Source organism: Marmota marmota, unplaced genomic scaffold, assembly GCF_001458135.2.
Source record: "Marmota marmota marmota unplaced genomic scaffold, marMar, whole genome shotgun sequence".
Classification (NCBI taxonomy): Eukaryota; Metazoa; Chordata; class Mammalia; order Rodentia; family Sciuridae; genus Marmota; species Marmota marmota.
The window spans coordinates 1,257,504-1,284,387 of NW_026000048.1; the positions used below are offsets into that span (position 1 = coordinate 1,257,504).

Below are 26,884 nucleotides of genomic sequence, written 5' to 3' on the forward strand. Positions count from 1 at the left end.
GAACAGAAGCAGTGTCCTGGATACCAATCTGACTGCACTGGGATCCGTCAGCAGTGTGATCAGTGGCCCTCACAAAATGCTCTCCTTGCCTTTACAGCAGTTCACTAATACATTAGAAACCTACTGACATACTGGGGACCATGTGACAATAGGCCAAGCTGGAACCTGCTGGCTAACCGCCCATCACTCAGAATGTGAATAGCTGAGTGAAGACAGAGCTACAGGCCTGAGATAGGTTCTAATTCACAACCATAAAGTGTGACCCAGCATGGCTCTATAACCAGAGGTGAGGTTGCAGCATCATAGAGAATCACTTTTATACCAGAGTCGGTGCTTCTCATTCCCACAACTTTGAATGCTGGTGGTTTGCATGTCTTAGACCCCAAACCATGATGTTTTCTATCAGGTGAAACATCATGGTTCTAGAGACAAAACCTTAGACAACCACCTGGCATTGAACCTGGCTGGGGTGACAAAAACTATGGGTAGCTGCTGTGCATGAAGGTAGGAAGAGCATAACTGGACCCATGGGGGGCTCTCTGGAAGCCTCTTAGTGCTTCAGTACAACAGAAAATGTTAATGAAAAAACAAACCAACCCGCCAAGGAGACATAAGGGGGCCATGACCACAGTGGATCAGGTCCTTCAGGAAGGAAGGCCTGGATCACCCTGCTGAAGGGCCCAAGGGCACTCAATTATGTCTCTGAAGACAGCACATAATGCAGAGAGAAAGAAGGAAATCACATGCTTCACCTCTACTTCATAGCCCACTTCCGAAACAAGGACTATGGAGGCTCTTTGTACCTTCACTGGCTTAAAAAAAAAAAAAACAGACTGTGGGAACTATGCTTCCGTCCCTGGCTATTGTACTCTATTGGTGTGTGCTAGCTAAGCTCTGTTCTCTCCCCTGTATCACTGATGGCAGCTATACCCTCAGGCTGTGGATTACTTAGGTGGGAGCATGACTCCATGACTGAGAAGACGGTTGGAGTCTCCCTTTGTATAAATCTGCATTGGCAGGCAAAGGTACAGGCTTCAGATAGTTGCCACACTAAAGTTCAAACACTGTTGGAGGATACAAATGGTGACAGTGTCTAAGAGGTATAGGGTGTTAGTTACCTACCTTTTTATACTACTTTGTGATGTGGCTGGGTTTCTGCAAATCCCCTTGTTCTTTTGCCAAGAAGCTTCTTGTAAAGCTTTTATTAATACGGAGTGCTAAGAGGTACTGGGAGGTTGAAGAGGGCACAGAACTTGTCTTTCCAGTTTGTACTCTTTTACACATGCCCCTGAGAGGTACCAGCACTGAGCTAGCTAGGCAGACCCCTGTCCCTAGAAGTCTGTGCCTAGCTCTGCAGGCTCTTTCCTTCCTAGCTTCCAACAACCCCAAACTCCACCCTAAGGTTGGTAGCTCCAGCTAGCATCACTAACTCAGCATTATTCAATATTCCCCTTTTGTCTTTTCAGTCTTCAAAACTTGATGAACCAAATGTGTATCAAAACAGCTGCTGCTGTTTATTTTCCTGACCTATATTCAGTCCAATGCCAGTTCTACTAAACCATGTTGCCTGTGGCCACTCTTACAATCTGACCACCAGCTTCACAGATGCTGATTTAATCAGCACAGATAGGATTAGTTGCTTCTGGATTCCTCTTTAACTCTCAAAATGCACCAAAAGCACATATAGGCACACCTCATTTTATCGTGTTCTCCTCTTTTTCTTTTTCAGATGCTGTTTTTTTTAACAGCAGAAGGTTTTGTGACAACCCAGGGTGAAGCAGAAGTATCAGTATCATTTATACAATATCATGTGCTTACTTTGTGTCTCATTTTGTTAACTCTGAAATTGTTATGGTGACTTGACTCTTGAGGTTACTATTCCAATTGCTTTGAGTGCCAAGATCTGCAACCACATTGCTAGCCACACTGGGTCACACTTTGTGGTTGTGAATTAGAACCCATCTCAGGCCTGTAGCTCTGTCTTCACCCAGCTATTCACATTCTGAGTGATGGGCGGTTAGCCAGCAGGTTCCAGCTTGGCCTATTGTCACATGGTCCCCAGTATGTCAGTAGGTTTCTAGTGTATTACTGAAGTGCTGTGAAGGCAAGGAGAGCATTTTGTGAGGGCCACTGATCATACTGCTGACAGGATCCCAGTGCAGTCAATGATACAGCACTTGACTATATAATTGATAAATGTGTCCTGGTGGCTCCACCAATCATTACTTCATCTCTCTCCTTTCCTTAGGCCTCCTGACTCACCAAGAATACTGAAATTAATATTGAAATTAACCCTACAATGGTCTTCAAGTATTTAAGTGAAAGAAAGAGTTATACATCTATTGCTTTTAATCAAAAGCTAGAAACGAAAAAGCATAGCAAGGAAAGCCTATCGAAAGCTAGAACTGGCTGAAAGCCAAGGTATGAATGCAAAAGAAAAAAATTCTTGAAGGAAATAAAAGTACACATGCATCATAACTGGACAAAAAAGCCTTATGGCTGATAAGGAGAAGTTTTAGTGGTCTGGGGAGAAGATCAAACCAGCAACAATGTTCCTTTAATAAAAACCCTAATCCAGAGATCAACTCTAGGAAGGCTGAGAGGGGTGAGCAAGCTAAAGAAAAGTTTGAAGCTAGCAAAGGATGGCTCAGGAAGCTTGAAGAAAGAAACCTTCTCCATAACATTGCAGTGCAGGGGAAGCAGCAAGTGCTGATGGAAAAGCTGCAGCAGGTTACCCAGGAGATAAGCTAAGATGGCTGACAAAGGTGGCTGCACTCAGTGATGGGGTTTTCAGGGTAGATGAAACAGTCTTCTACTGGAAAATGCTGCCATCTAGATAGAGAAAAGTCAATGTCTTGTTTTAAAGGACAGGCTGATTCTGTGTTAGGGGATGGGCAGTTGATGACTTCAACTTGAAGCCAGTGTTCATTTACCATTATGAAAATCTTAGAGCCCTAAGGAATTACAGTAACTCTACTCTAATTGTGCTTTATAAATGCAACAACAAAACCTGTAAACAACATGGCTTACTGAATATTGTAAGTCCATCATTGAGATCTGCTGCTTGGGGCCGGGGGGAGACTCCCTTCAAAATATTATTGACTCACTGGCAATGCAGATTAATGTAGTTTTCAAGCCTACTAACACCACATTCATTATGCAGTTCACGGATCAAGGAGTAATTTCAACTTTTAAGATCTCAATATAAGACATACATTTCATAAGGGAACAGATACCACAGGTAATGATTCCTCTGATGATATGGGAAAAGTAAACTAAAAACCTGGAAAGGAATCTCCATTCTAGATGCCATTAAGAACCTTTGTGATTCAAAGGACGGGACCAAGACATCAACATTTACAAAGTTTGGAAAAAGCTGATTCCAACTTTCATTGTTGACTTTAAAGTGCTCAAGAGTTCAGTGAAGGACATAACTAGAATATGTAGTGGAAATAGCAAGAAAACTAAATTAGAAATGTAGCCTGAATTGCTATAATCTCATGACCTAACTTTAATGAACACTGGTAGGTCTTATGGATGAGCATAAAAGGTAATTTCTTAAAATGGAATCTAATCCTAGTAAAGGTCTTCTGAATATTGTTAAGAAGAAAAGATTTATATTATTACATAAACTAGGCAATAAAGCAATAGCAGGATTTCAGAGGATTGACTTCAATTTTGAAAGAAATTCTGTTTATGCTGTTTTACAACCACAACAAAGAGTCAATCAAGAGGCTGGAGCTCAGGAGTGGTGACTTGCCTTGCACAGGTGAGGCACTGGGTTCAACCCTCAGCATCACATAAAAATAAATGAAGGTACTGTGCTCATCTACAACTTTATACACACACATACACACTATTTACTTATATATACTATATATTATTTACTTTATTTATTTATACATATATATGTGCCATATATATATAAATAAAGGTCAATTAACATGGCAAGAGATTTAGTTTTCTTAGTTTAAGAAACTGCAACATGGGCTAGGGTTATGGCTCAGTGGTAGAGTACTTGCCTAGCACGTGTGAGGCACTGGGTTTGGTCCTCAGTACCACATTAAAAAAAAAAAAAATAGAATAAAGTCATTATGTCCATCTACAACTAAAAATATTAAAAATAAAAATAAAAACTGCAAGAGCCACCGCAGCTTTTAGCAACCCTAATCACTTAGCAGTCATCAACATGGAGGCAAGATCCTCCACCAGCAAAACGATCAGAATTTTAAGGCTCAGATGATTATTAGCATTTTTAAGCAAAACAGGGTTTGTTTAATTTTTTTTTCAGTTGTAGCTGGACACATATTTTATTTATTTTTATGTGGTGGATCGAACCCAGGGCCTCGCATTTGCTAGGCAAGTGCTCTACTGCTGACCCACAACCCCAGCCCCCAAAACAATGTTTTTAAATTAAGGCATATACATTATTTTTTTAAAACAGATGCTACTGCACTCTTACTATACTATTAGAGCATGGTGTAAATATAACTTTTATATGTACTAGAAAACCAATAAAATGTTTGTGACTCACTTCATTACAATTTTTGCTTTATTGCAGTAGCATGTAACCAAACCTGCAATATCTTGGAGCTGTGCCTTTACTGTACCAGGAAGAAATACGAACCAACACTTTTAGAGCTTCTGTATGTCAGTCATTGTACTAGAAACTTTGTATAGGGAGACCACAGAAATATCTTCTCTTAAAACTTTTCAAGGTAAGTTAAAAAAAAAAAGGCTCAAGGTTGGGGTTGTAGCTCAGTGGTAGAGCACTTGCCTTGCACTTGTGAGGCCCTGGGTTCGATTCTCAGCACCACATATAAATAAATAAATAAATAAATAAAATAAAGGTATTATGTTCATCTACAACTAAAAATTATTTTTAAAAAAGAAAAAAAGGCTCAGGAAGGATGAACTGCTTGCTCATCATTCATCAGAAAAGAATCATGACTGTCCCTATCAAATTAGAGATGAATTGACCTAGTTAATACTATATGAGGGAAACTCCAGGATCCACCTTCACCTTCTCTAACCTCACCTCTCCATAGAGGTAAGTTTATACATCCTACTGTCATGCATATGTAAAAAGAACGAGAGAGAGAGAGAGAGAGAGAGAGAGAGAGAGAGAAAGAGAGAGAGCGAGCGCGAGCCACACGCACCAAGTGACTTTGGGTGGGCAGATATACAAAAAAGACAGAAGGCAAGACAACAAGCAAGAAGAAAGATCAAGCTATATCATGCAAACAGGGAGAAGGAAGCTGTTTCATTCATGATGCATGGTAAGAGTCCCAGGTAATGAAGAGACACTGAGGCACCAAGGGCATGAGACTACTTGTCCCAGTATGAAAATGTATGATAGACACACATTACTTCACCATGACAGTTTCTGTTGATAGATAAATTTAATAGGAATGGAATTCAAATGCTGGTTTGCTTAGATATCAAACTCTGGTATGTCTCTACTCTAAGCCACTGCTAGGTGGAAAGGAAACAAGCAAGAAGCCCATGGGACAGAGACAACAACCACAGTGAGATTGCAGGCATACAGATGGAGTCTGAGAACTGCAGAGCTCTAGACTCCCTACAAGTGCTGCAACCTAGAAGAGTTCAATTCCATCTGCAGTTCTCATGGAATAAAATTTCATACTACATATATACACACACATAAACCATTTAAATCCTCTGCTCTAAAAGTTAACAATTACCACAGCAAGTATACAAACCTTTAATATTTATAGTTTTCAATTTGATTTTCTGAGATATAGAAAATAATTATAAAACATCTAAATTTAAGAAATTTTAAAATATTAATATTTTAAGATATAATACAAAGGACAAAACCCAGGTGTGCTCTACATCACCAGTCCTCTTAAATTTTTTTTTTTTTTTTTACTTTTTTACTTTAAGACAGTGTCTTGCTACATTGTCAAGGCTGACCTTGAACTTGTGATCCTCCTCCATCAGCCTCTGAAGTAGCTGGACAGGCAGTACCAGTGTATGCCACCAAGCCTGGCTGACACACAGTATCTATTCAGCATCATATATAACAACTTACCTTCCTCTCCCTAAACCAGGAGAGGATTCAAGACTACTTGGCTCCACACGCCCAGTTCCAATCTCTCTCTTGGCATAAGCTGAAGGATTTTGTATTCGCGTTCTAGTTTGCCCTGTTTGCCTTGTCTGTGGGCTCCGAACACCATTAATTAACCGATCTGCGGTGAAGTTAAATATTGATGGACTTTCCAGTAGTCCAGGTCCTCTCTCTGCACTAGGAATTGCATGGCGCAGATGAGATTTACTAGGATTCCTGTAAATGGAATGTTTATATATGCTGAGCTATAAAACAAGGCATTATTTAACAAGAATTTAAAGCCAAACAGCTAAGCTAAAATCTGTTCTCTACTTAACAAATACAAAAAATGTTATTTGGAACAGTTAATGCACAATACACACACACACAATGATGTAATCATGTGCCAAGGCCCTGCTCTGCTCTAAGTCCAGGACAAAGTTAAAAAGCAGACACACATGGCACAAGTTATCTCAAAGGCCTTCTCTGAAGACCATCTAGTCCTTTATGTAGGCAACCAATTTTGGTGTTTAATCTTTGTAGACTGTAGCTGAATACTTTCATTAGTTTTTTTTCTGATGAGCATTTCTAGTGGTCAAATATACCTAACATATAAGGTAAATATACCTTTCTTACTGAAAAACAAAACAAAAAACAGTTAACATGAAGCTCATAAGCGTCTGAATCATGCTTGGAACTTGCCTGCTTCTAGGAGGATACTGTCTAAGTGAAGTCAGAGGAGATGCTGCAGGTTTGAAGGTTGGAGACGTAAACCCATTTATAAATCCAGTATTTGGAAATGGAGTTACCTAAATTAATTAACAAACAAAAAAAGTAAACATGCCATGAAATAAACTTCAATTTGGTCTATAGCATCATATCTTGGGGCAACAGAAGTCACTGCTTCCTGTTGTCAGAGATAGTAAGTAAGTTCCATATTATACTTAAAAATAATTGTGGACTAAGAAAAACATCTTGCAAGACTATTACCAAAGCTAATATTTATTGAGCACTCACAACAATTAGACTGGTGCTAAGAACTTTTTCTGCATCATCTCAGTTTATGTTTATGAGAATTCAATGAGGAACACAATTCACACATGTAAAACTGACACTAGGTGAGGACAGAACCTTACGCAAGATCACTTGGGGTCTTAGACACAGACATTATCTGAAAACATCCAAATGCTTGACCTAAGGGTTAATAATAATACTACCTCCATTCCTAGCAAGAAGTAAACATTTCTTTCCTCCCCAAAATCTTATAATCAAATTTCTCAATCTTAGGAGCATTCATATACTTACTCTAATTTTGCTTACTTCATTATCACAGCCCTTAGAGTGCAATTATCTATATATCTATTTATTTGTTTGTTTGTTGTAGGAGAACACAATATCTTTACTTCATTTTTACGTGATGCTGAGGATGGAACCCAGGGCCTCACGTGTGCTAGGCAAGCAGAGAGTGCAATTTTAAGGTAACACCTGACATATTAACATATTGACGTAAAACTCAGAAGACAATTATAAAGGGTCTATTCATAGAGCCCTTTAAAGATAAAATCAAATATAATCTTAAAAGGTTAAAAATATTAAGCAGATATTTTAACATAACCCAATTATTCAAATATCTGACTTGAATACACAAAACTTACTGTTGAAATAGTTCTTAAAAAAAAAAAAAAGGATAAAGAGAGATCACTAACTTTCTTGCTTCTGGACCCATGACCTCAAATGGTCTGTATGAATGACATTCCTTCGAAGGCATTAGCTGTTTGGAGCTTGCCAGTCCCCTCCCTAAATTTTTTTATTTTCTTTTTAGGTGGCAAGGGTTGCTTATTAGCCAACTGCAAATGTCCTCAGCCCTTTTAATTTATTTATTTTAAAAATCTGAGACAGGGTGTAAGTTGTTTGAAGCCTCACTAAATTACTGAGGCTGGCCTTGAACTCACAATCCTCTTGTCTCAACCTCCCAAATTGCTAGGATTACAAGTATACGCCATTGCACCTGGCTCCCACTCTTAAACATTTTCACTGAATTGACTGTAGTATGTATAGCCTCTTCCATGTTTGATAAAGGGAAACAGAAAAGAAAAAGAACAAATGATTTTCTCTAGAGCTAACTGAAGTTGTAAGAGAAAAAGGGTATTACAGATAGTTTATCACTTACTGATTTAAGAAAAAAAGGCAACAAGAGAAATACTTAAAACTTATACAGTAGAATCACTACTTGAAAAATTCTTCAATCAATGAGAATCAGACTATTTAAAAACATATCATTCCAGCTGGGCCTGGTGGCACACAGCTGTAATCCCAGTGGCTCAGGAGGCTGAAACAGGAGGATTATGAGTTCAAAGCCAGTCTTATGCTTTGGTACGAGGTATCCCCCACAAAGCTCACTGTGAGACAATGCAGGAAGTTTCCGAGAAAAAAAATGATTGGACTGAGAGTCTTAACCACCAGTGAATTAATCCCTGATGGGATTAACTGAGTGGTGACTAGAGACAGATGGGGTGTGACTGGAGGAAGTGGTTAATTGGGGGCAGGGCTATGGGGTATATATTTTGTATCTGGAGTCTCTTTCTGCTTCCTGATGTGAGTTGCTTCCCTCTGCTACTCTCCTGCCATGATATTCAGCCTCATCTCTAGCCCCAGGAGTACTATGAGCCCTCATAGAAACTTTTCCTCCTCATAGTTGCTTTAGTCATAGCATTGAAAAAGCTGACTAAAACAGCCAGCCTCAGCAAAAGTGAGGCACTAAGCAACTCAGTGAGACCCTATCTCTAAATAAAATACAAAATAGGACTGGGGATGTGGCTCAGTGGTCAAGTACCCCTAAGTTCAATCCCTCATACCCACCACCCAAAAACAAAACAAAAAACCCATATCATTCCAGAATAGGTAGATTTTGGAGATTTAAATCACAGGGATTCTGATAAAGACTAATTATTTCACATATGCAATTTTACACATGGAACTCTGGTATTTTGAATAATTTTGCTTAGGAGCCTAAAAATAAAACAGATGAACAAAATAATTTAATAGTTTTAATTTAATAAAATAATTTCGTTTCATAACCTGCTGAGAATAAACAGGCAACCATCTCTTTTCTTTTGCTCCAGTGACACAATGTTTCAGAGCAAATAAAAGAGTACTGGTAAAAGGACTGAGCTCACATACTGTGCCTAATCCACATGACCATCTTAAAAAAAGCAACCTGAATGGAAAACCAGTCAAGACCATAAATGACCTAGGATTTCCAAGAGGGTCCAGTCCAGGTACAGATGAATATAACTATAGAAAGGGAGAAGCAAGTGACTACAGGAAGAACTGAGTCTGATAAGCATGGTGTTGGCCACATTGGGGAGAACTTATTCAATAGGGACAGTCTAAGCAATGTAGTTAGCCTCTAAGGTTCTTTTTTGATATATTTTTTGGGGGTGGGGGGGAACAACTATATAGCTTCCCATGTTTTTATAGATGCAGCCATATTTTAAAAAGTAGTGTACCTTCTTTCCATTAGAATTCATTCAAAAAAGAAGTAACTTTGGATTTTAGCCACTTGCATAAATATTTTTTATTGCAGAAGTTCTAGAATTTGGGGGGCTAACAGGCCGACCCCTTTGAGACCCTCTTCTCATAAATCAACTGTCCTTGTATATCCTTTACATGGTTGTAAAAGCTATTTTCTAAATGGAGTATGATTTAATTTCCCTTGCTTAGAACCAGAGATGACCTCCCAGAAGGTCAAAGTCCACATGCCTCAGGACACTATGTAAGAACACTATAGTTTGGCATGATAACTTACCAGCCTTGCTTCCCAGGTTCCTGAGCCCAGTCTATGCTTTTGCTCAGAAACAATCTGGTCCATAACCATTTGCATGCTTTTGTGCATGCTTTTTGTTCTTGAAGCTTCCTTCTCTTTGACCCCTTTTCAAAACTCATATCTAACAGAGAGGCTCAATTTAGGTGACAATATAATATCCCATGAAGTTCTTAATTGGGTATTTTATATGTGACCTTTTTTTGCAATTATCACCTCCTTGGTACATCTGACTTTTCAAGACTGAGGTTTTTTCCCATAGACATTTATCTTTAATTGTATCAGCAATTAAAGTTGAAACAACACTTCTCTCAAGATCCCTCTCTTTCACATGTACCCAGTTTTTCTGCCAGTAAGTGGCTCCCAGCCATCTGACCCTGAGTACTACCCAGTCTCTCCCTGACCTGGTCCACAGCCATATCCTGGATACAAACTCTTTTCAAAGTTACTAACTCAACTTTTGCTTTCTGACTATAACCTTCTATGCACTTTGCCGCTCTACCTCTCTCATTCCAACTAAACCTGCATCCCTACCCCATGCAAACCTCCAATACAGGAACTTCTCTTCTTTTTCTAACCCAGACCTCAACTTCAAGGACATTTATCACAGATTGCTGATTCTCCTGCATCCCATGCAATTAAATTCAAGCTAATTTCCAAGTAGGAACAGCTGATCTTTCTAGCCATCTCTAGCAAAACCGTAATGGCAGAAAAATGACTAGATCCATTACAAATTTATGAATTCTAACCACAGACCTTACCACAAGCCAGTATCTGTAAAAATTAACCATGCCAACCAACTCTGAGGCTGGTGTGAGAAGTAAAATAAAGCTCTGCAAGAAAGCATGTATTTCACTTGTTTCAGACTACTAGAAACTCACTTAAATACCTATCTCCTGAACAGCTCCCCACTTGCCATTTCCCTATATGCTCAGAGGGACGACATCAGTTATATTTTCTCTATATGCTCAGAGTTTTCACTGTATTCTACATTTTACAGGAGAAGAAATGCAGACTGGGCAAGAATCACAGTCACAGTGTTTCAAAGTTTTTGTGCAGATAGCTCTGTCTATATCACTCAATTGAATTTAAAATTCACAGCATAGCCTGAAGACCTGCTTTATTACAGCAAATTGCATATATATCTGGTTTCTGTATTAGATAAGGCATTTAAACTTTCAAAGTACCCAGTGGAGTGTCTATGTACAATATAGAAGTCTGTTTAATTTAAAAAAAAAAAAAGACTTACCAAGGGTGGATCAAGATAGCTATGTGTTGTTGACCATGTCTGGGGGGTAATCAGGCTGTACAGAGGAAATTGCTGCTGGGGACTGTATACTGGAGGTAAATAAAATGATGTTGTATAACGCTGCTGTGTATAAAGGTTCATGTCCAGAGGTCTAAATCCATTCTTTGGCAAAAACGTGTTTATAGCTATTGCCTTTGCTTTTATCCGTGCCTGTTTGAAAATATTTAAGTTTCTATTACAATGCTTAAGAACAATGATTAGAAAACAAAAGAAAATGTAATCAACTGGTCTTGCTTACCTTAATTGGCTTTCCTTGAAAAGTTTTTACTTCTTCTCGCAGGTATTTGTAAGCCTAAGGGCAAAATCATCCAGTTAGCCTTATAAATAACATGAACTAATAGTTAATTCAATAGCTTAAAAAAGGGATTCTATGGTAATAAACAGGAGCAATAATAGTAATTCTTTATCCTCTTTGGGTCACAAATCCTTTAAAATAACCTCAGCAATTATGGAACCGCTACACAAAAATTCTCATAAACAAGATATATACTAATTTTATAAGAATTAATAGATACCATTAAAGTCTACCAAAGACCTGGGAGGAAATGAGGAATACTGAATACAAAGTTCCTAATATTAATCCCAACTTGAAATCGGAAACATGAAATTCAGGAAATGAAATTCTAAACAGAGGGAGAAGAGATGAAAACTAGGGTTAGGATTGTGGCTCAGAGGTAGAGCGCTCGCCTAGCATATGTGAGGCACTGGGTTTGATCCTCAGCACCATATAAAGTAAAATACAGACATCGTGTCCACCTATAACTAAAAAACATTAAAAAAGATAAAAACTAAAATATTAGAAAGTCATTATTTATGTGTAGCTATCCCTTCTCCAAATTAGATCTATATTAAGCCCCTTACATAAAGTCCAAAGGATCCACATATTCCCATTCAAGCTCATCCAACATGTTCTCCAAGCAGGTCAGCATAGCGTTTCCAATCTCCCATTCCCCTTTCTTTCCTTCTCTCCAGTTAAAACCTATCTTTAGCTTTCTGAATTTTCTCTTTTGGACTTCCAGTAGAGGTTGCAATATTTCTTACTGAACACTCATTAATTTGTTTCCCTCAAACAAGAGTCTCCTTTAAGAGCAAGGAAATATAAGTCCCTTAACTCGGCATGTGTCCTTCAAGGTACTAACACTCCTTCAACTGATTTTCCTAAGCTGCTGATCTTACAATATTGTTAGACTGTAATGTCACATGCTTTCTATATTGCTATATAAACTATTCACAGAACATCCAATTTAGGTTTATACAACTCGATTTTGTCTGCACTTTATATCCAAACTTAACACTATGATATAATAACCTCAATGCCCAAATTTACTCTATGTACTGATATTAAATTACTGGTAAACTATGTACTTCACAGGGAGATCAAGGAGAGAACTTACCTGCTGTGCATCAGCTTCTGTTTCAAATGTAATAAACCAATTATCATTATAGGCAAATTCACAGTTTATAAATTTCGGTAAGTTATCTCCTTTAAATAGTGCTTCTACTTCCTACAGGAAGAGAGGTTAGATATTAATTCTCAGTTATGCCACTTTTTGTCCTCACTAAAAAAAGCATTCTCTTAAGCACAGTTCAACATGATGATGCCTGGTAAATCTCTTTTCAAAAAAGGATAATGTGTTCAGTGCAGCTTCCAGAATTAGAACCACAATGACACAGGAATATAGTTATACAACTTATTGATGGTTTTCCTGCTTCCAAGATATCATTATGCTAAATAATCTGAAAGATAAGATACCATTTTAACCACCAGGCTAATAAGTACATTATTTTGAACAAAGATAATTTAAAATATAAAAAATATTAGCTCAATTTTTGCTGCTGGCCAAGATATGACACAATACAAACAATTGCAAGTGAAATAGGGTTTTCCAACATTGGCCATCAGGCATTCTAGGAAAGGAGTCCTTGAGAGAGGAGACATGAACAAGGTGAGCCCTGAGAATGTTGAGCTCATGCCTAAATTCCAGAGCTCCATGGAGGACTCTCCCCAGGTCCTCAGCTTGAGCTTAAAATACCACCTGTGATGATCAGAAGGAATAATAACCCCCGACTGAGCTCATGGGCAGGGAATAATTTGCCTTCTCACCAGTCAGAGTGGAAAACTGTCCCAAATTCACAGAAAATCAGTACTCAGAAAAGCACTGCCTCAGCAGTGGGGAAAGATGAACCCCAGAGAAAAGACTGCTCTGATTCCATCTTACTAATATTCCTAAAGGATCAAACTGGTTCAAAGTAATGGAGATGGGGTTTTGCTGTTTTGCCCAGGGTGGCAGATCACTCAAGCAATTCTGCCTAGGATCCCGAGTGGTTGGGACAACAGGAGCATGCCATCATCAAGTAATTTAACTGCATCTCAGAACCAAAATCAACAACATTTATCAGAATACAAAAATATTCGTACCTAGTAAAGTAAACATCAGACGCTTGGCATTCATTCAAAAGCTACTAAGTATGTAAAGAAATAGAAAAATATGGCCTAAAATCAAACAGATCAAATTAAATCTGGAAGTGACACATGACAGAATTAGTAGACAAAAGCAATAAAATACTGATTATATATTTTATATGCTCCAAAACCTGGGCTGAGAATGCTAAATGGAGATAGAGGAATTTTTAAAAGACCCGAATTAGAGATGAAAAATACAATGTCTGAAATGAAAAGTACAATAAAGAGGATTAACAGCTACTTAGATACTTTCTAAAGAAAAAAAAAGGAGAAGAGAGAACATGAAAAATAATGCCTCAATAAGAAACCTGAAAGCTTTTCCAAGGTACCCTGCTATCAAATTGTTTAAAATCAGTGATAAAATCTTCAAATCACACAGAGAAAGATGATTTATCACACACAGAGGAATGAAGATTTTTAGAAAAGTCAGATTCACTGTCATAAACAGTGCATACCCGAAGAGAACAGAATGACAACAGAAAGGGAGAAAACTTTCCCTGGTCAATCTAGAAATCTATACCCAGCAAATGGGCCTAAAATAAAATCTTTTCTCAAATATATTAAAGCTAGCGGGGGGAAAATCACTAGCAGACCTGTTAACACAAGAAATTTTAAAGGACTATTCAGGCAAAAAGAAAGTGATATTAGACAGGAAGTCTAGACCCAGACAAAGGATGAGAAGCACTAGAAATGGCAAATATTAGATAAATAAAAAACACATTTTTATTATTTTTAATTTCCTTAAAAGAAAATTAAATTGTTCAAAGCAAACAATGTATTGTGGGGCTTATGGCCACACAGAATTAAAGTACAAGACAAGAGCACAGGGCTGAAGGTGCAAAACTAGAAGAATATTGTTCTAAAGAGAAATGGTATTACATTAATTTAAGGGTACACTCTAGGAAGCTTAATGCTGATAAACCATAAAGCAAGCACTGAAAAAAAACACATATATCTGACTGGGGTTGTGGCTCAGCAGTAGAGCACTTGCCTAGCACATGGGAGGCACTGGCTTTGATCCTCAGCACCACATATAAATAAATAAAAAAGGTATTGTGTCCAACTACAACTAACAACAACAACAACAACACGTATATCTAGTAAGCCAAAAAAGGGTTGGAGGGTGGAAGAAAGAAAACAAAGAACAGCAGAAGCAAAAAGGAAATAGTGAAATGACAAATTTAAACCCAGCAACAACATTAATCACTTAAATATAAATAAGCTACACTCATAATTAAAAGGCAAAAATTTTCAGATTGGGTAAGAAAAGCAAGACTCCACTATGCAATGCTTACCAGAAACTCATTTTAAATGTAAAAGACACAAATGGATTAAAATAAAAAGAATGGAGATGACATACCATAATAATAATAAATGAAAACTACAGTGGCTACACTCATACCACACAAAGTAGACTCCAAAGAAAAACAAAAAGGGAAAATAAGGTCATTTCATTAAAAAATTATTATCCAGTAAACCCTTCACAAAGTAAAGAAATTAATTAAATGACTATAAAAATTGTTTCCTGGAATTGTACACCTATTTTGATATGTAACATCTGATAAATAATTTTTGGCTAAAAGAGAAAACTAACACATTAATGTGGAAGTCATACTTGACTAACATTAGTTAGTATTACTACTTCTAAACTCAACCAATAGTCCTTTAGTACCACTAGGCTGTCAATACTGTACTGGAGTGGTTAATTCTTCTGCCTCTGTGAGGTTTCTCTCTAAACTATTTTATAAAAATTGGATAAACAGAGGGGTGGGAAGGGGAGGGAGAGAGCATGGGGTTAGAAATGATGGTGGAATGTGATGGACATCATTATCCAAAGTACATGTATGAAGACATGAAATGGTCTGAATATACTCTGTATACAAGTATGAAAAATTGTGCTCTATATTGTAATATAAATTGTAATGCATTCCATTGTCATACACACACACACACACACACACACACACACACACACACATATATATATATATATAAAAATGAAACACTGGATCAAGATTTCAAATGTTCTAACCATTGAGAAGCATCTGGTCACATTTAAGGAACTTTCTAGAAACTCTCACCCTATACTTCTAAGCATCAAGAGATGGACTCTGCATCATACAGTCCTTGGAAACTTATTTCCTATTCAAATTGTTTTGGAGTACTTACTTTCCTTTATTTCTCAACTTTATAATTACCACAGGGTTTCTTTCAAGCCTTCTCTCTTAATTTTGCTCAAACTTTGACAACAGACTTATTTAAGTGAGTACAGTTTTGAATACAAATGATACCAAGATCAATGTCTACAGCTAACTGTAGAAAATTCTACTCAGTTATAATTTTTATAAGCATTTCAACCTTTGAAGAACAGGATCTATGTTTTAAATAACAAAGATATCTAGATGATGATGATGATAATAATAATATCCTAGTCCTTCATATTCAAAACTTGAATAAAAATATAATTATTTTTCTCCAAGTATTACAACATACAATTAGTTAAAGTATCTTGGTGAAACAGAAAGTAAACCTCCTCTAGAACAAAACCTTTTTAAAGAGTAATATGATTTCTTACCCTCACACCTACAACCTTGTTGGAATCCTTATCTTTGTTACATTTTTTACATGTGTTCTTAACAAACTTTCAAATAAACTAGGACTTAAAACCTGAACCATGGAAGCACAGTTAGAAAGTGTGCTATTTCCTTAGCAGAGGAGACAGTGTTTAAAAAGACATGTAGCATGAAAGGCTTATATCACATAAGGCTTAAGAGAAATGAAAACCAGGCTAACTGGATTAAGCACCCCCTGAGCAAGTAGATGCTGTTCTCTGAGGTGGTTAAGAACTGATCTGATGAGCTAAATTCCTAGCATCTTCCATCAATACTTATCTTCACTATCTCCAGGCATAACCCCCAGTATTTACTACAAAGTGCAACTTATTTTACTTTCTACTGTGCCAGGGAATCAAACCCAGGGCCTCATGCATGCTAGGAAAGCAGTCTATTACTGAGCTCCATCCCCAGCACCAGTGCAGCTTAGTTAACCATTTGGAGAAGTAACAGATTTTATAGCAATGCAAATCAGTCAATTTCAATATTTTAAAACTATCAAATACTATGATTTATTCCTTAAAATTACTGCCCTAAGCCACTGCTTCTCTAATGATGATCTTCACATTCCATTTTCATGAACAAAGATGACTTTGTCTTTTTACTCTGAAGACATCTGCACTGATGGTGGAAATTCACTGGCAAATGAAATAGTGGGCATAGTGGCCTGGATTCAGCAGCAACATCAATGGTGCTCAGGGATCTCTTCACAACTCCCTCTTCATAAAATATTTATTTAAAATAATTATTTATCATAAAAGTGCCCTGTATCTTAATTTGGGGTTTATTCAATATTTCTTATTAGATAAATATTTAAACTCATTTTAATTTACAAATATTGAAATATACAAACCCTATCTTTTTAGTGTAAAGTGTGTAAAGGAGCTCTGAGATTAAAAGAATTGAGGATTGTTTCCTTCTACGAGGAATGCACATCATAACTATCAAGAGTATATAAATCCTAGGAAAAGTGTTAACTGTTAGGTTTCTATTCTTAAATATAAGCCGTCCTAAAAACACAGTCATAAAAATAATCAAAACCACCAAAAACCCTCAGGAAAATGTCCAAGTACCCATGAGAGGAATAGTCACTTACTTCCACAGGGGTAGATTCAGAGATTTCACGCAGGATTACTATGCAACGATTTTGATTTGGCCTTACTTTTTCTCCCTTCTCATCCACTTGAACTAAAGGTAAAGCTGTAAAGGAATGGGAGGAAAAACCCATAAATATTAAAACATGACACTTCAATGGAAAATATCACACCATATTACTAAACACATTGAAGAAACCTGGATACAATGGAAAACCACAAGTTTTAATTAGTTTATTTATTTTTTTATATTTATTTTTTAGTTGTAATTGGACACGATACCTTTACTTTATTTATTTATTTTTATGTGGTGCTGAGGATGGAACCAGTGCCTCCATGTGCTAGGCGAGTGCTATAGCCACGACCCCAGCCCAGTTTTGTTAGTTTAATACAAGCTATCAAAAAGTTTTAAATGAACCTTGAATTTAAATTTTTCAAAATGAAGAAACATGGAAATCTGAAGTCCTAAAAGTGGATTAATGTATGTAACACTATGAAACAAAGAACAGCAGCTACAATATTAGTAGATTAAAACACGGGATTAATGGTTTCCTCCTTTCTATAAGTCCCTAAAATATTGTCTTATTGTAATTTTTTATTTTGCAATATTCTAAGTCTTACAGAAAGCTCTCGCGTACCTACCTTCACTCAATTCTCCCTAATGATAACATCTGTCAATAACTCTAATAGTGTCTCAGCAAAAATGGTATAAGCTTTTTTTTTTCTTCCCTTCTATGCTGTGACCAAAATATTGACAAGAGCAACTTGGAGGAAAAGTTTATTTGAGGCTCATGGTTGCAGAGAGTTCAGTCCACAGAAGGCCAACTCCACTTCCACTGCTCTATTTGCTTCCAAAGGTGAGGAAGCAAATGGGGGTGGGGGGCGAGGAAGGCCCATCAAAGGAAAAATGCTCAGCTCATGAGCAAAGAGAAATGTGTATGTGTGTCCCACTTCCTCCAGTTATAACTCACCTGCCTATAGTCCGTTCAAACTGATTAGGTTACAGCTCTATTACAAACTGAATATTTCACCTCTGAATATTCCTGCATCAACAGGAGCTTCCGGGGGACACCTCATATCCAAACCATAACAGATGCCAATGTTGGTGCAATACTCCCAGGAGCAGGCTTGATTCAGATTTCACCAGTTTTTATGTGCACCCCTTTTGGTTAAGTTTGTGTTTTGGTGTCATTTCTATGAAATTATTTTTTATCAATTCCAATTACAACACATTATGGTCACAATCTAGACTGAGATATCTACCACCATCAAGACACAAATCACCAATAATTCTGACACCCAAACTAAACAGACAGTTCGAAAAAACTATTTCAGGCCAGTATTCCTCATGAACACAAGAACTCTTAACCAAATTTTGGCAAATTGAATCCAGCAATATATAAAAATGTAATGAATCATAAAAGTGGGGTTATCTCAGTAAGGTAACTTTTGCTTACCAATTAAAAAAAAAAATCAAGCAATCTAAATCACCACATGAGTTAAAAAAAATACAACCATCACAGAGATGTAGGGAAAGTAATTAACAAAATCCAGCATTCATTTAGGAGAAAAAAATTTCAGCCATCTAGAAACAGAGGAAACTTCCTCAATCAGATAAATGCCACTTGTGAGGAAACTAGAAATAGCATTACACTTAAAGCGAGAAGCCTGAAATGACTCCCACACACACCATAAACAGGAGCAAAGCAAGAATATTTTTCTCCCTACTTCTATTAAATACTGTACTAGATCTTCTAGCCAATGCAATAATGCAAGAAACAGAAATGAACAGCACCCAGAATGGACATAAAGAGGCATTCACAGACAAGTTTACCTATATAGAAAATCTAATACAATTTTCATAAAAACTTAATTGAATTTAGTTTACAAAATTAATATATAAGTGAATTGTAGTTCTATGTACTTTCAAACTAGAAACTAAAAATATCATTAAAAATGTGAAGTAATTATAAATTTGATAAAAGATTAATGACGTATATATTAAAAACTGTAAATCATTGCTGGGAACAATTTAAAAGACCTAAATAAAGGTATTCATACAGTGGAAAAGTTAATATTGGTAATACATCAATTCTCCTCAAGCAAATTTTAACAATCAATTGTAATTCCAGTAAAAACCCATCAAGCCTTTCTGAAAAATTACAATGATGATTCTAAAATTCAAAAGCCACAAGGTGATGTAGTAGGAAAAGAAGTTATTTCAACAAATGGTGCTGCAACAGTTGCACATTAGATCAATGCTTCACACAATGTACAAATCCTAACTTAAACACACATATACACACAAATCCAAATCTTAAACCTAAAACTATAAAGCTTATAGGAGAAAACTTTTGTAACCTGGGACTAGGCAAAGATATCATAAGTATAACACCGAAAGGATGGTATAAACTTAAAAAACAAAACAAAACACAGACACATATGTATCTTCAAAAGACAAGAACAAAAAAGTGACAGACTGAAAGAATAAATATAATCCACATTTAAACATCCATATGCAAAAAAAAAATTGTTTTCATGTAAATACAGACCTTAATCTGGTCACAAAAATTAGCTCAAAATGGATCACAGACCTAAATGTAAAATGTTAAGTCCTAGAAGAAAACATAGGTGAGATCTAGATAAACTGGGGGTTGGCAATGACCTTTTTGACACACCACCAGACATTATCCAAAAAAGAACAACCCAATAAGCAGAACTATAATAAAATTTAGAACACTTCCTCTGTGAAATATGTCAAGAAAATAAGAAGCCAAGTGACAGACTGGGAGCAAATATTTGCAAAAACCACATCAGATAAAGGACTGTTAAAGAACTCAAAGCTTAAAAATAAAAAGGGGGGCTGAGGTTGTGGCTCAGTAGAGAGCGCTCGCCTAGCATGCATGAGGTGCTGGGTTCAATCCTCAGCACCATGTAAAAAATAAATAAAGTGAAGGTATTGTGACCAACTACAACTAACTTAACTAACTAAATAAATAAAAATTAAAAAGGAACAATACCATTAAAATGGGCAAAACTCCTGAAAAGACACTTCACCAGACAGATGGCTAATAATCATGAGAGAATATATTCTCAAGAAAAAGTAATATGGGTGGGTTCTTATAAAATGAAATATTCTAACCACATGAATCTACACAAATACCTGTACACAAGCAGAAGCTTTATTCATAAATGTTAAAACCTGGAAGCAACCAAGATGTACTTTCGTAGATGAATGGATAAACTGTGGTACACTCAGACAATAAAATATTATTCAGCACTTAAAAGAAATGAGCTATCAATCCCTGGAGGAAATTTGTATATTATCAAGTGAAAGAAGCCCATCATACAGTATATAAAACACTATACTCTATGATTCCAACCCTAAAACATTCTGAAAAGGGTAAAATTATGGAGATAGTAAAAAGATTAATGATTGACACGGGTTCAGGAGGAAGAAAATGAATAGGCAAAGCATAGAGGATTTTTAAAGCAGTGATTTATAATAGTATCTGTATGATACTATAATGGTGAATAACTGTTACTATGTATTTGTCTAAACCATAAAATGTATCATCAAGAATGAACCCTAATGTAAATTATTGACTCTGGATGGTAATGATATGGTAATATAAGTTCATTAGCTGTAACAAATGCTATCACTTTGGTGGGGGATGTTGTTTATTATTTATACTGTACCTTCTTTGGCTGTGACAGTAAAACTGTTCTGAAAAATAAAATATATTTAAAAAAAAAAAATACTGGGCTGGGGATAGAGCTGGTAGAGTGCTTGCCTTGCATACACAAGGGCCTTGGTTCAATCCCCAGTACCACAAAAAACAAAAACGAAACAACAAAAACAACAACAAAAAGCCCACTAAATAGTAAAGGAAAAAAACAGTAAAGAAACAGAAATTAATATCACAGTGAGATACCACTAAACATCTAAAATTAAAATGACCGTATTCCAAGTGTTGGTTAGGATATGTAGCAACTGCGGCTTCTATCTCTTCTGGCGATATCCAACTATAAAATGGTCCAACCACCTTGGAAAACAAGTAGGTGGGTTCATAAAGTTAATTATAACCCTACCACACAATGAAGACATTTTACTCCCAGATACTGACCCAAGAGTAAGGGAAGCACATGTTCATACAGTTTTACACAAATATTCAGAGCAACTGTACTTATACTAGTCAAAATGTGGCAATAACCTAAATATCTTACAATGAGGGGTGAATAAACCAATTGTCAATTCCGGTTCAATGGAATACTGATCAGCAATAAAAAGCAATGACCTACTGATACACTCAACTACAAAACAATTATGCCGAGTAAATAAAGCCAGCCATTGCTCCTCAAAAAAAAAAAAAAAAAAATTACATAATAGATTCCATTAAAATGCAAACTAATCTGGGGCTGGGGCTCAGTGGTAGAATGCTCGCCCGGCACACGTGAGGCACTGGGTTCACACCTTAGCACCACATAAAAAACAAAGTAAAGGTATTGTGTCCACCTACATCTAAAAAAATACATATTAAAAAAAAATGCAAACAAATCTATAGAACACAACCAGAGAGCACCTAGTGAGGGGATGGAGGAAACCTCTGGTAAGTCATGGAGATACAATAGTGATAATTTCATGGGTATACAAATGTCAAAACGTATCAAACGTACACTTAAACATGTGTAATTTATGGTATGTAAATTCTACTCCATAAAACGACAATAAAAGAAATACTAGTGAAACCCTCAGTGCCTCTCCCTTCCCTAATTCATTTGCCCCTATAACATTTTACAGTGAATTAAAAGTTTCATTCTTATTCAGGCTTTTATACAATTAACATGTGCAACTGAATCCATGGAAAAAGAGTTCTGTTTTACACATACCCAATATTTATACGCTTGATTTCATCTTGTAAATATTTGGAAATATGCCTTTAATCACATTATGGATTTAAAATTTTATTCTTCTTGAAAACATGTAGTTCCAACTCCCTTTTTAGTTCTAACACATAACACAGGAACAGAATACAATGTTGTTTCTTCTGATGACAAGTATTTTGGCGTTTTTTTCAAATAGACAATTTTAACCAAAATGAGTTTGTAAAACAAAACATTTGAAGCAAATACACTGTGATATGTACTATGTGTATTATGACACAGAAATAGTTTGGAAATTAGTTTATCTAAATAATCAACAACAGTTTTACATTACTCAAATTTAAATGAAATAATTTTAAAGTGTCCACTGTATATCTGACTCTGTTAAATATCTTGAGGATGGCAATAAGATTTAGATATAAGATGAAAAAAGCCTCTGAGGGCTTATTTATGTCACCCTCTTTAGAACTACAATGGATATAATGTGCTAACTATATTCTGATCACATAGATTATATGTGTACATTTCTTTCTGTTCAAAAACTGAATGAAAAAGAACAATAGATAATAAAGTGCTAAACTGAAATGGATAAAAAGTAACATTACAACTGTAAAATTATCTTCAGAGGGGCAGCAAAGTTTGCATTGTATGCCAAAGAGGAATAATTAAATATGGGATACCTAAGAATAATCAAAAGACTTAACCGAGTACAGACAAGTACAAGAAAGTTATTGGCCTTGTAAAGTAGATTAAAAATTGGATTTCTATTCTAAATGGCAAAAGTGGGAAATAAAACATTACCATCTTGACAATCAGAACTCACAGTTAATGGTAATAATGTTAGCCAATTTCTTCACTTTTTATAAAGCAACAGAAAAACAGAAAACAAAACTTTTATTTGTGACTAGAAAATCAAATTACAAGTTCAAAGGTTAAGATGTTCATCTTTTTACACTATTGTAAAGTCAAACTCACACAAGAAAAAAATATGTACACTGACTGTGTCTTCAGTACACAGGGACAGGGACAAGGTGGAAACAATTGCCTCTACAGAAGTGTAAGTAATGAAAAGGCATTTGAATAGTGAGAGAAACAAAGCTTTAATTCAGGCATAGCAATGTCCAATCATTCAAAGATATGTATGCAGTGGTGGGAGAGGAGTTACACACAGTTCACACTGTGAAGGACACCCACCAAGTTGAGTCTAATGAGGGAAACTATAGAAGTCATTCACCTGGTATTTGTAGCTACAGTATAAAATGTGAATTTCCATAATTAACCCAATTCAAAAAGGAGCTCAAAATATCACACACTTAATAGAAAAGGAATCTGCCTTTGGACAGGAGGCATCACCAGGGGTCCGGAAACTCAGGGAACATAGGGGAAGTGGTGTTCTCTTATGATTTCAGCCATGCATTCATTCAAAACTGATTGAGTATACATTTTGAATATGCACACTCCAAGTCACTTATACCTGCATAAAGGCTGTCTTTCTTCTTTTAAAAAATAAAACAGGCTGTAGAAGCTTAAGTGTGCAAAGCAAACTAGAACACAACCTGCAATTTGGTACAACAGGCCAATACTGAATATCTACATTTCCTGAAATTCCTGTAATTCACTGATGTAATGTTTACACATTTGATGCTGCCAAATTTGGGGGGGGGGGGACTTTATTCACAATATACTTTTAAGGAAAAATGCTACAATGTTTCATCAAAACTTAAACAAGGAACTTAAGGAAGTTGAAATTTGAAAGAAACTCTTTTTGTGGCAAAAATGCTAATTAAAATGTATTTTACTTTAAGTCCTTTGTTTTCATGAATGTAACAGCTGTCTTTATAATCTCCATTTAAAAAAATTCATTTTCTCCTGCAGATGACAAATAAGCAGACTGAGATTTCGTTATGAATTCAGTGTTCCCATTATTGGGACCAGTCATAAAGGAATGAAAGGCTAAGGAGTATTTGATTTCCCAACAAGTACCATTTGGTGGCTGGTAGATGTAAAGAGTCCCCGATAAGACAAATGGTGTAAAAACAAGTGTTATTCATTTCAAATTGTCATTTACTTACATCTTAGCACTTCAACAATTAAATCCACATCAGTACTGAGTTTTTTGATATGGTCAAGGTTAGCTACCGTTGTAATTGGCACATATTGATCACTATCCATCTGCGATATGAGATACATGTCACTAGCAAGATTCTCCCTGTTGAAAGAAAACAATCTCTTTTAATTGATATTTCTTTAAAAAGAAGTTTCATCTAGTGCATTATCAGTTTCACAAGATGTATGAATGTGGCATGGTATGACTTTGGGGTTAGATCTGGGCCTCCTATCTGTTATTTGCTCTTTCTCTGTCCATAGGTTTATTTTTTCCAAGACACCTGGAGAGGTAGAGCAAAAGTAAAATATACTGCACTTTATCCAATCAAAATTAACGAGTAGATAATTATTCTTAAAATGTAGTTATGGCTTATCTTTGTTCTAAATAGCTTTAATAATTTATTAAAAATACACACAGAAGTCTTTTTTTCTTCTTACGGTAAGAAAATCTAGCTGAATGAACAAGGAAATATATATATATATATATATGCCAAGATAAAGTCAGTACCCAAAATGCATGCTATAAAATCTGGATACTTGCTAGAGAAGCTGCAAATCCGGCTCTGGCTTCCTAGCAGCCAGAATTATAAGGAAGAAAACAGGATCAGTATAACTTCATGCACAAGGTCAAAAGGTAAGCCACAAATAATCAGCAGTTCAGGTCAAGATGAGCGACTTCCTAGTATTTTGGTCAAAGCTAAATGTTTCCTGTGAATTCGCAGGAAACAGACAATGTGTGATATAATGAGCAAGGCCCTCAAAAACACCTCATAACTGAAACACAATAATGGGTTTCATAGGACTCTTCTTACAATGTCCCTTGTGAGGGAAATACCCTTCTATCACTCATCTCACCTAGCTACTGCACAAATGTGGGTGATTCTAGATTCATGAGGGCTAGATAAAGGTTTGTGAGTAGAAGAGACATAGGTTTTTCAACTTTTACCCCATCTTTTGTTCATAAATTATGCCACTATGCAATATACTCAATGCTCCTAATTTGTGATAAAATGGAAGTGGTAGGAAAGCCCAGCACGTTCCCTCCCTCCCTCAATCTCACATAATCCCGCTATCTTTGAGTGCCCCTTTATCAGACAACTCCATGGGTTCCTCAGGGCTTGAGAGAACACTTGAAAAACCAAACTGAAAGAAAGCGTTCCACATGACCAATCAGTTATCTCATACTCAAATCCTTTACATCTAGTTTTGGTATTTGAACTTTAAAAGACGCTACTATGTTTCACTATGAAAGGTATTATTTGGAGGGGGAACCCACAAAAGTAAACATGAGTGCTATGTAAATAACAATTTGTTATTGCAGTGTCTGGCACAGTCTAAGTGACAACATAGGAAATTTGCCCAAACTTCACTGAGGCTCAAGATTCTAAGACTACCTGAGACTTTGATGCAGTGGCATGGGGGCAAGGGAGGAGCAGGTAGGGAGTCAAGGAATCTTTATTTCAAATAGCTGTCAAGATGAATTTGAGGCTCCAACTATGGGGACCACTGACCTGAAGATTATGATCAATTACCTAACATGCCAAAAGCCTATTTACTCATTATTCTAGATATCTAATTCACACAGAGTATTCACACACACCTTTTAGTATATACATAGTCTTCTATGTAAAATCACATTTATAGATAATAAATAATACATACCAACAGGGATATTCAGTACTAGAAAAACCAGTCTTACCTAGATAAGCAGAATTCCAATGTTTTTTTAAGTACTTCCCGGGGGTCTTCCTGGCTTTCTGGTTGAGACTCATTTCCTCCTATATAAAAGCAATGATCAACTCAGGAAAAATAGCTTAAAATTTTCCAAGCAGATAATTCAGTATGGCAGTTCTAGTACTTTCAATATACATATTTACACACTTGTACCCATGCATGAAGTAAAGAACACTTCTATTATTTTACCTATTAGAAAAGGGTAAATCGTGTAAACAAAACAGTCTCCCTCTCTTCCCTCTAAATCAAAAACATCACAGTTTAAGGATTAAATAGCTTCTACACTAGAGCATTAAATTTGCCTTTAAATTTCCAGATAGTCAAAGCAATAAGTGAGAAACTGTCATGTTCTTGTCAGATGATACTAAACAAATCAGACACTCAAAGGACATAAAAGTTCATTCTAAATCCCAGAACAAGTTGCTTATGAGAAGGTGTCAGCCAGTATGACAGGTGACTTATGTGTGTATGGTCGTAGACAACACCAGGCATTCTACCAAAGTGAACCCAGATTTAAGCCAAGACACTCCACCACCACCTGCAACACTCTGGACACAGGTTGTTTCAATAATGTTGAGATGAAAAGAACTGGAGTGCTAAAACACTAAGATTTTTCATGTGCTGCCATATAAATCAGCCTGGTTAATTTATGTGTCAATCACATATGTGATTATGTTCCAACCATATATGTGCAAGAATAACATAAGAGACATTGGTAATTTGAAAGTCAAAATTAAAGATCATGAAAAAGAAAAAATAAAGTGGGGGCATTTAGAACAAACAGGGAC

General features: G+C 36.2%; 1 protein-coding gene across 3 annotated transcripts in view; it reads right to left on the reverse strand.

Moving 5' to 3' along the window:
- The window catches only part of Larp4b (La ribonucleoprotein 4B), a 65,307-nt gene that overhangs the window by 12,519 nt on the left and 25,904 nt on the right, over positions 1-26,884 (reverse strand). For 2 of the 3 annotated variants that reach the window (XM_015495137.2, XM_048812599.1), the window contains 8 exons: positions 26,062-26,140; positions 24,329-24,465; positions 17,375-17,478; positions 12,597-12,707; positions 11,441-11,494; positions 11,143-11,352; positions 6,773-6,879; positions 6,056-6,307 (listed from right to left, as the gene is read on the reverse strand). In XM_015495137.2, the coding sequence (XP_015350623.1) occupies positions 6,056-6,307; positions 6,773-6,879; positions 11,143-11,352; positions 11,441-11,494; positions 12,597-12,707; positions 17,375-17,478; positions 24,329-24,465; positions 26,062-26,140 (1,054 nt within the window). Of the gene's footprint in view, positions 1-6,055; positions 6,308-6,772; positions 6,880-11,142; positions 11,353-11,440; positions 11,495-12,596; positions 12,708-17,374; positions 17,479-24,328; positions 24,466-26,060; positions 26,141-26,884 lie in introns of those variants that run through there. The other variant, XR_007351067.1, reaches the window with a different exon arrangement.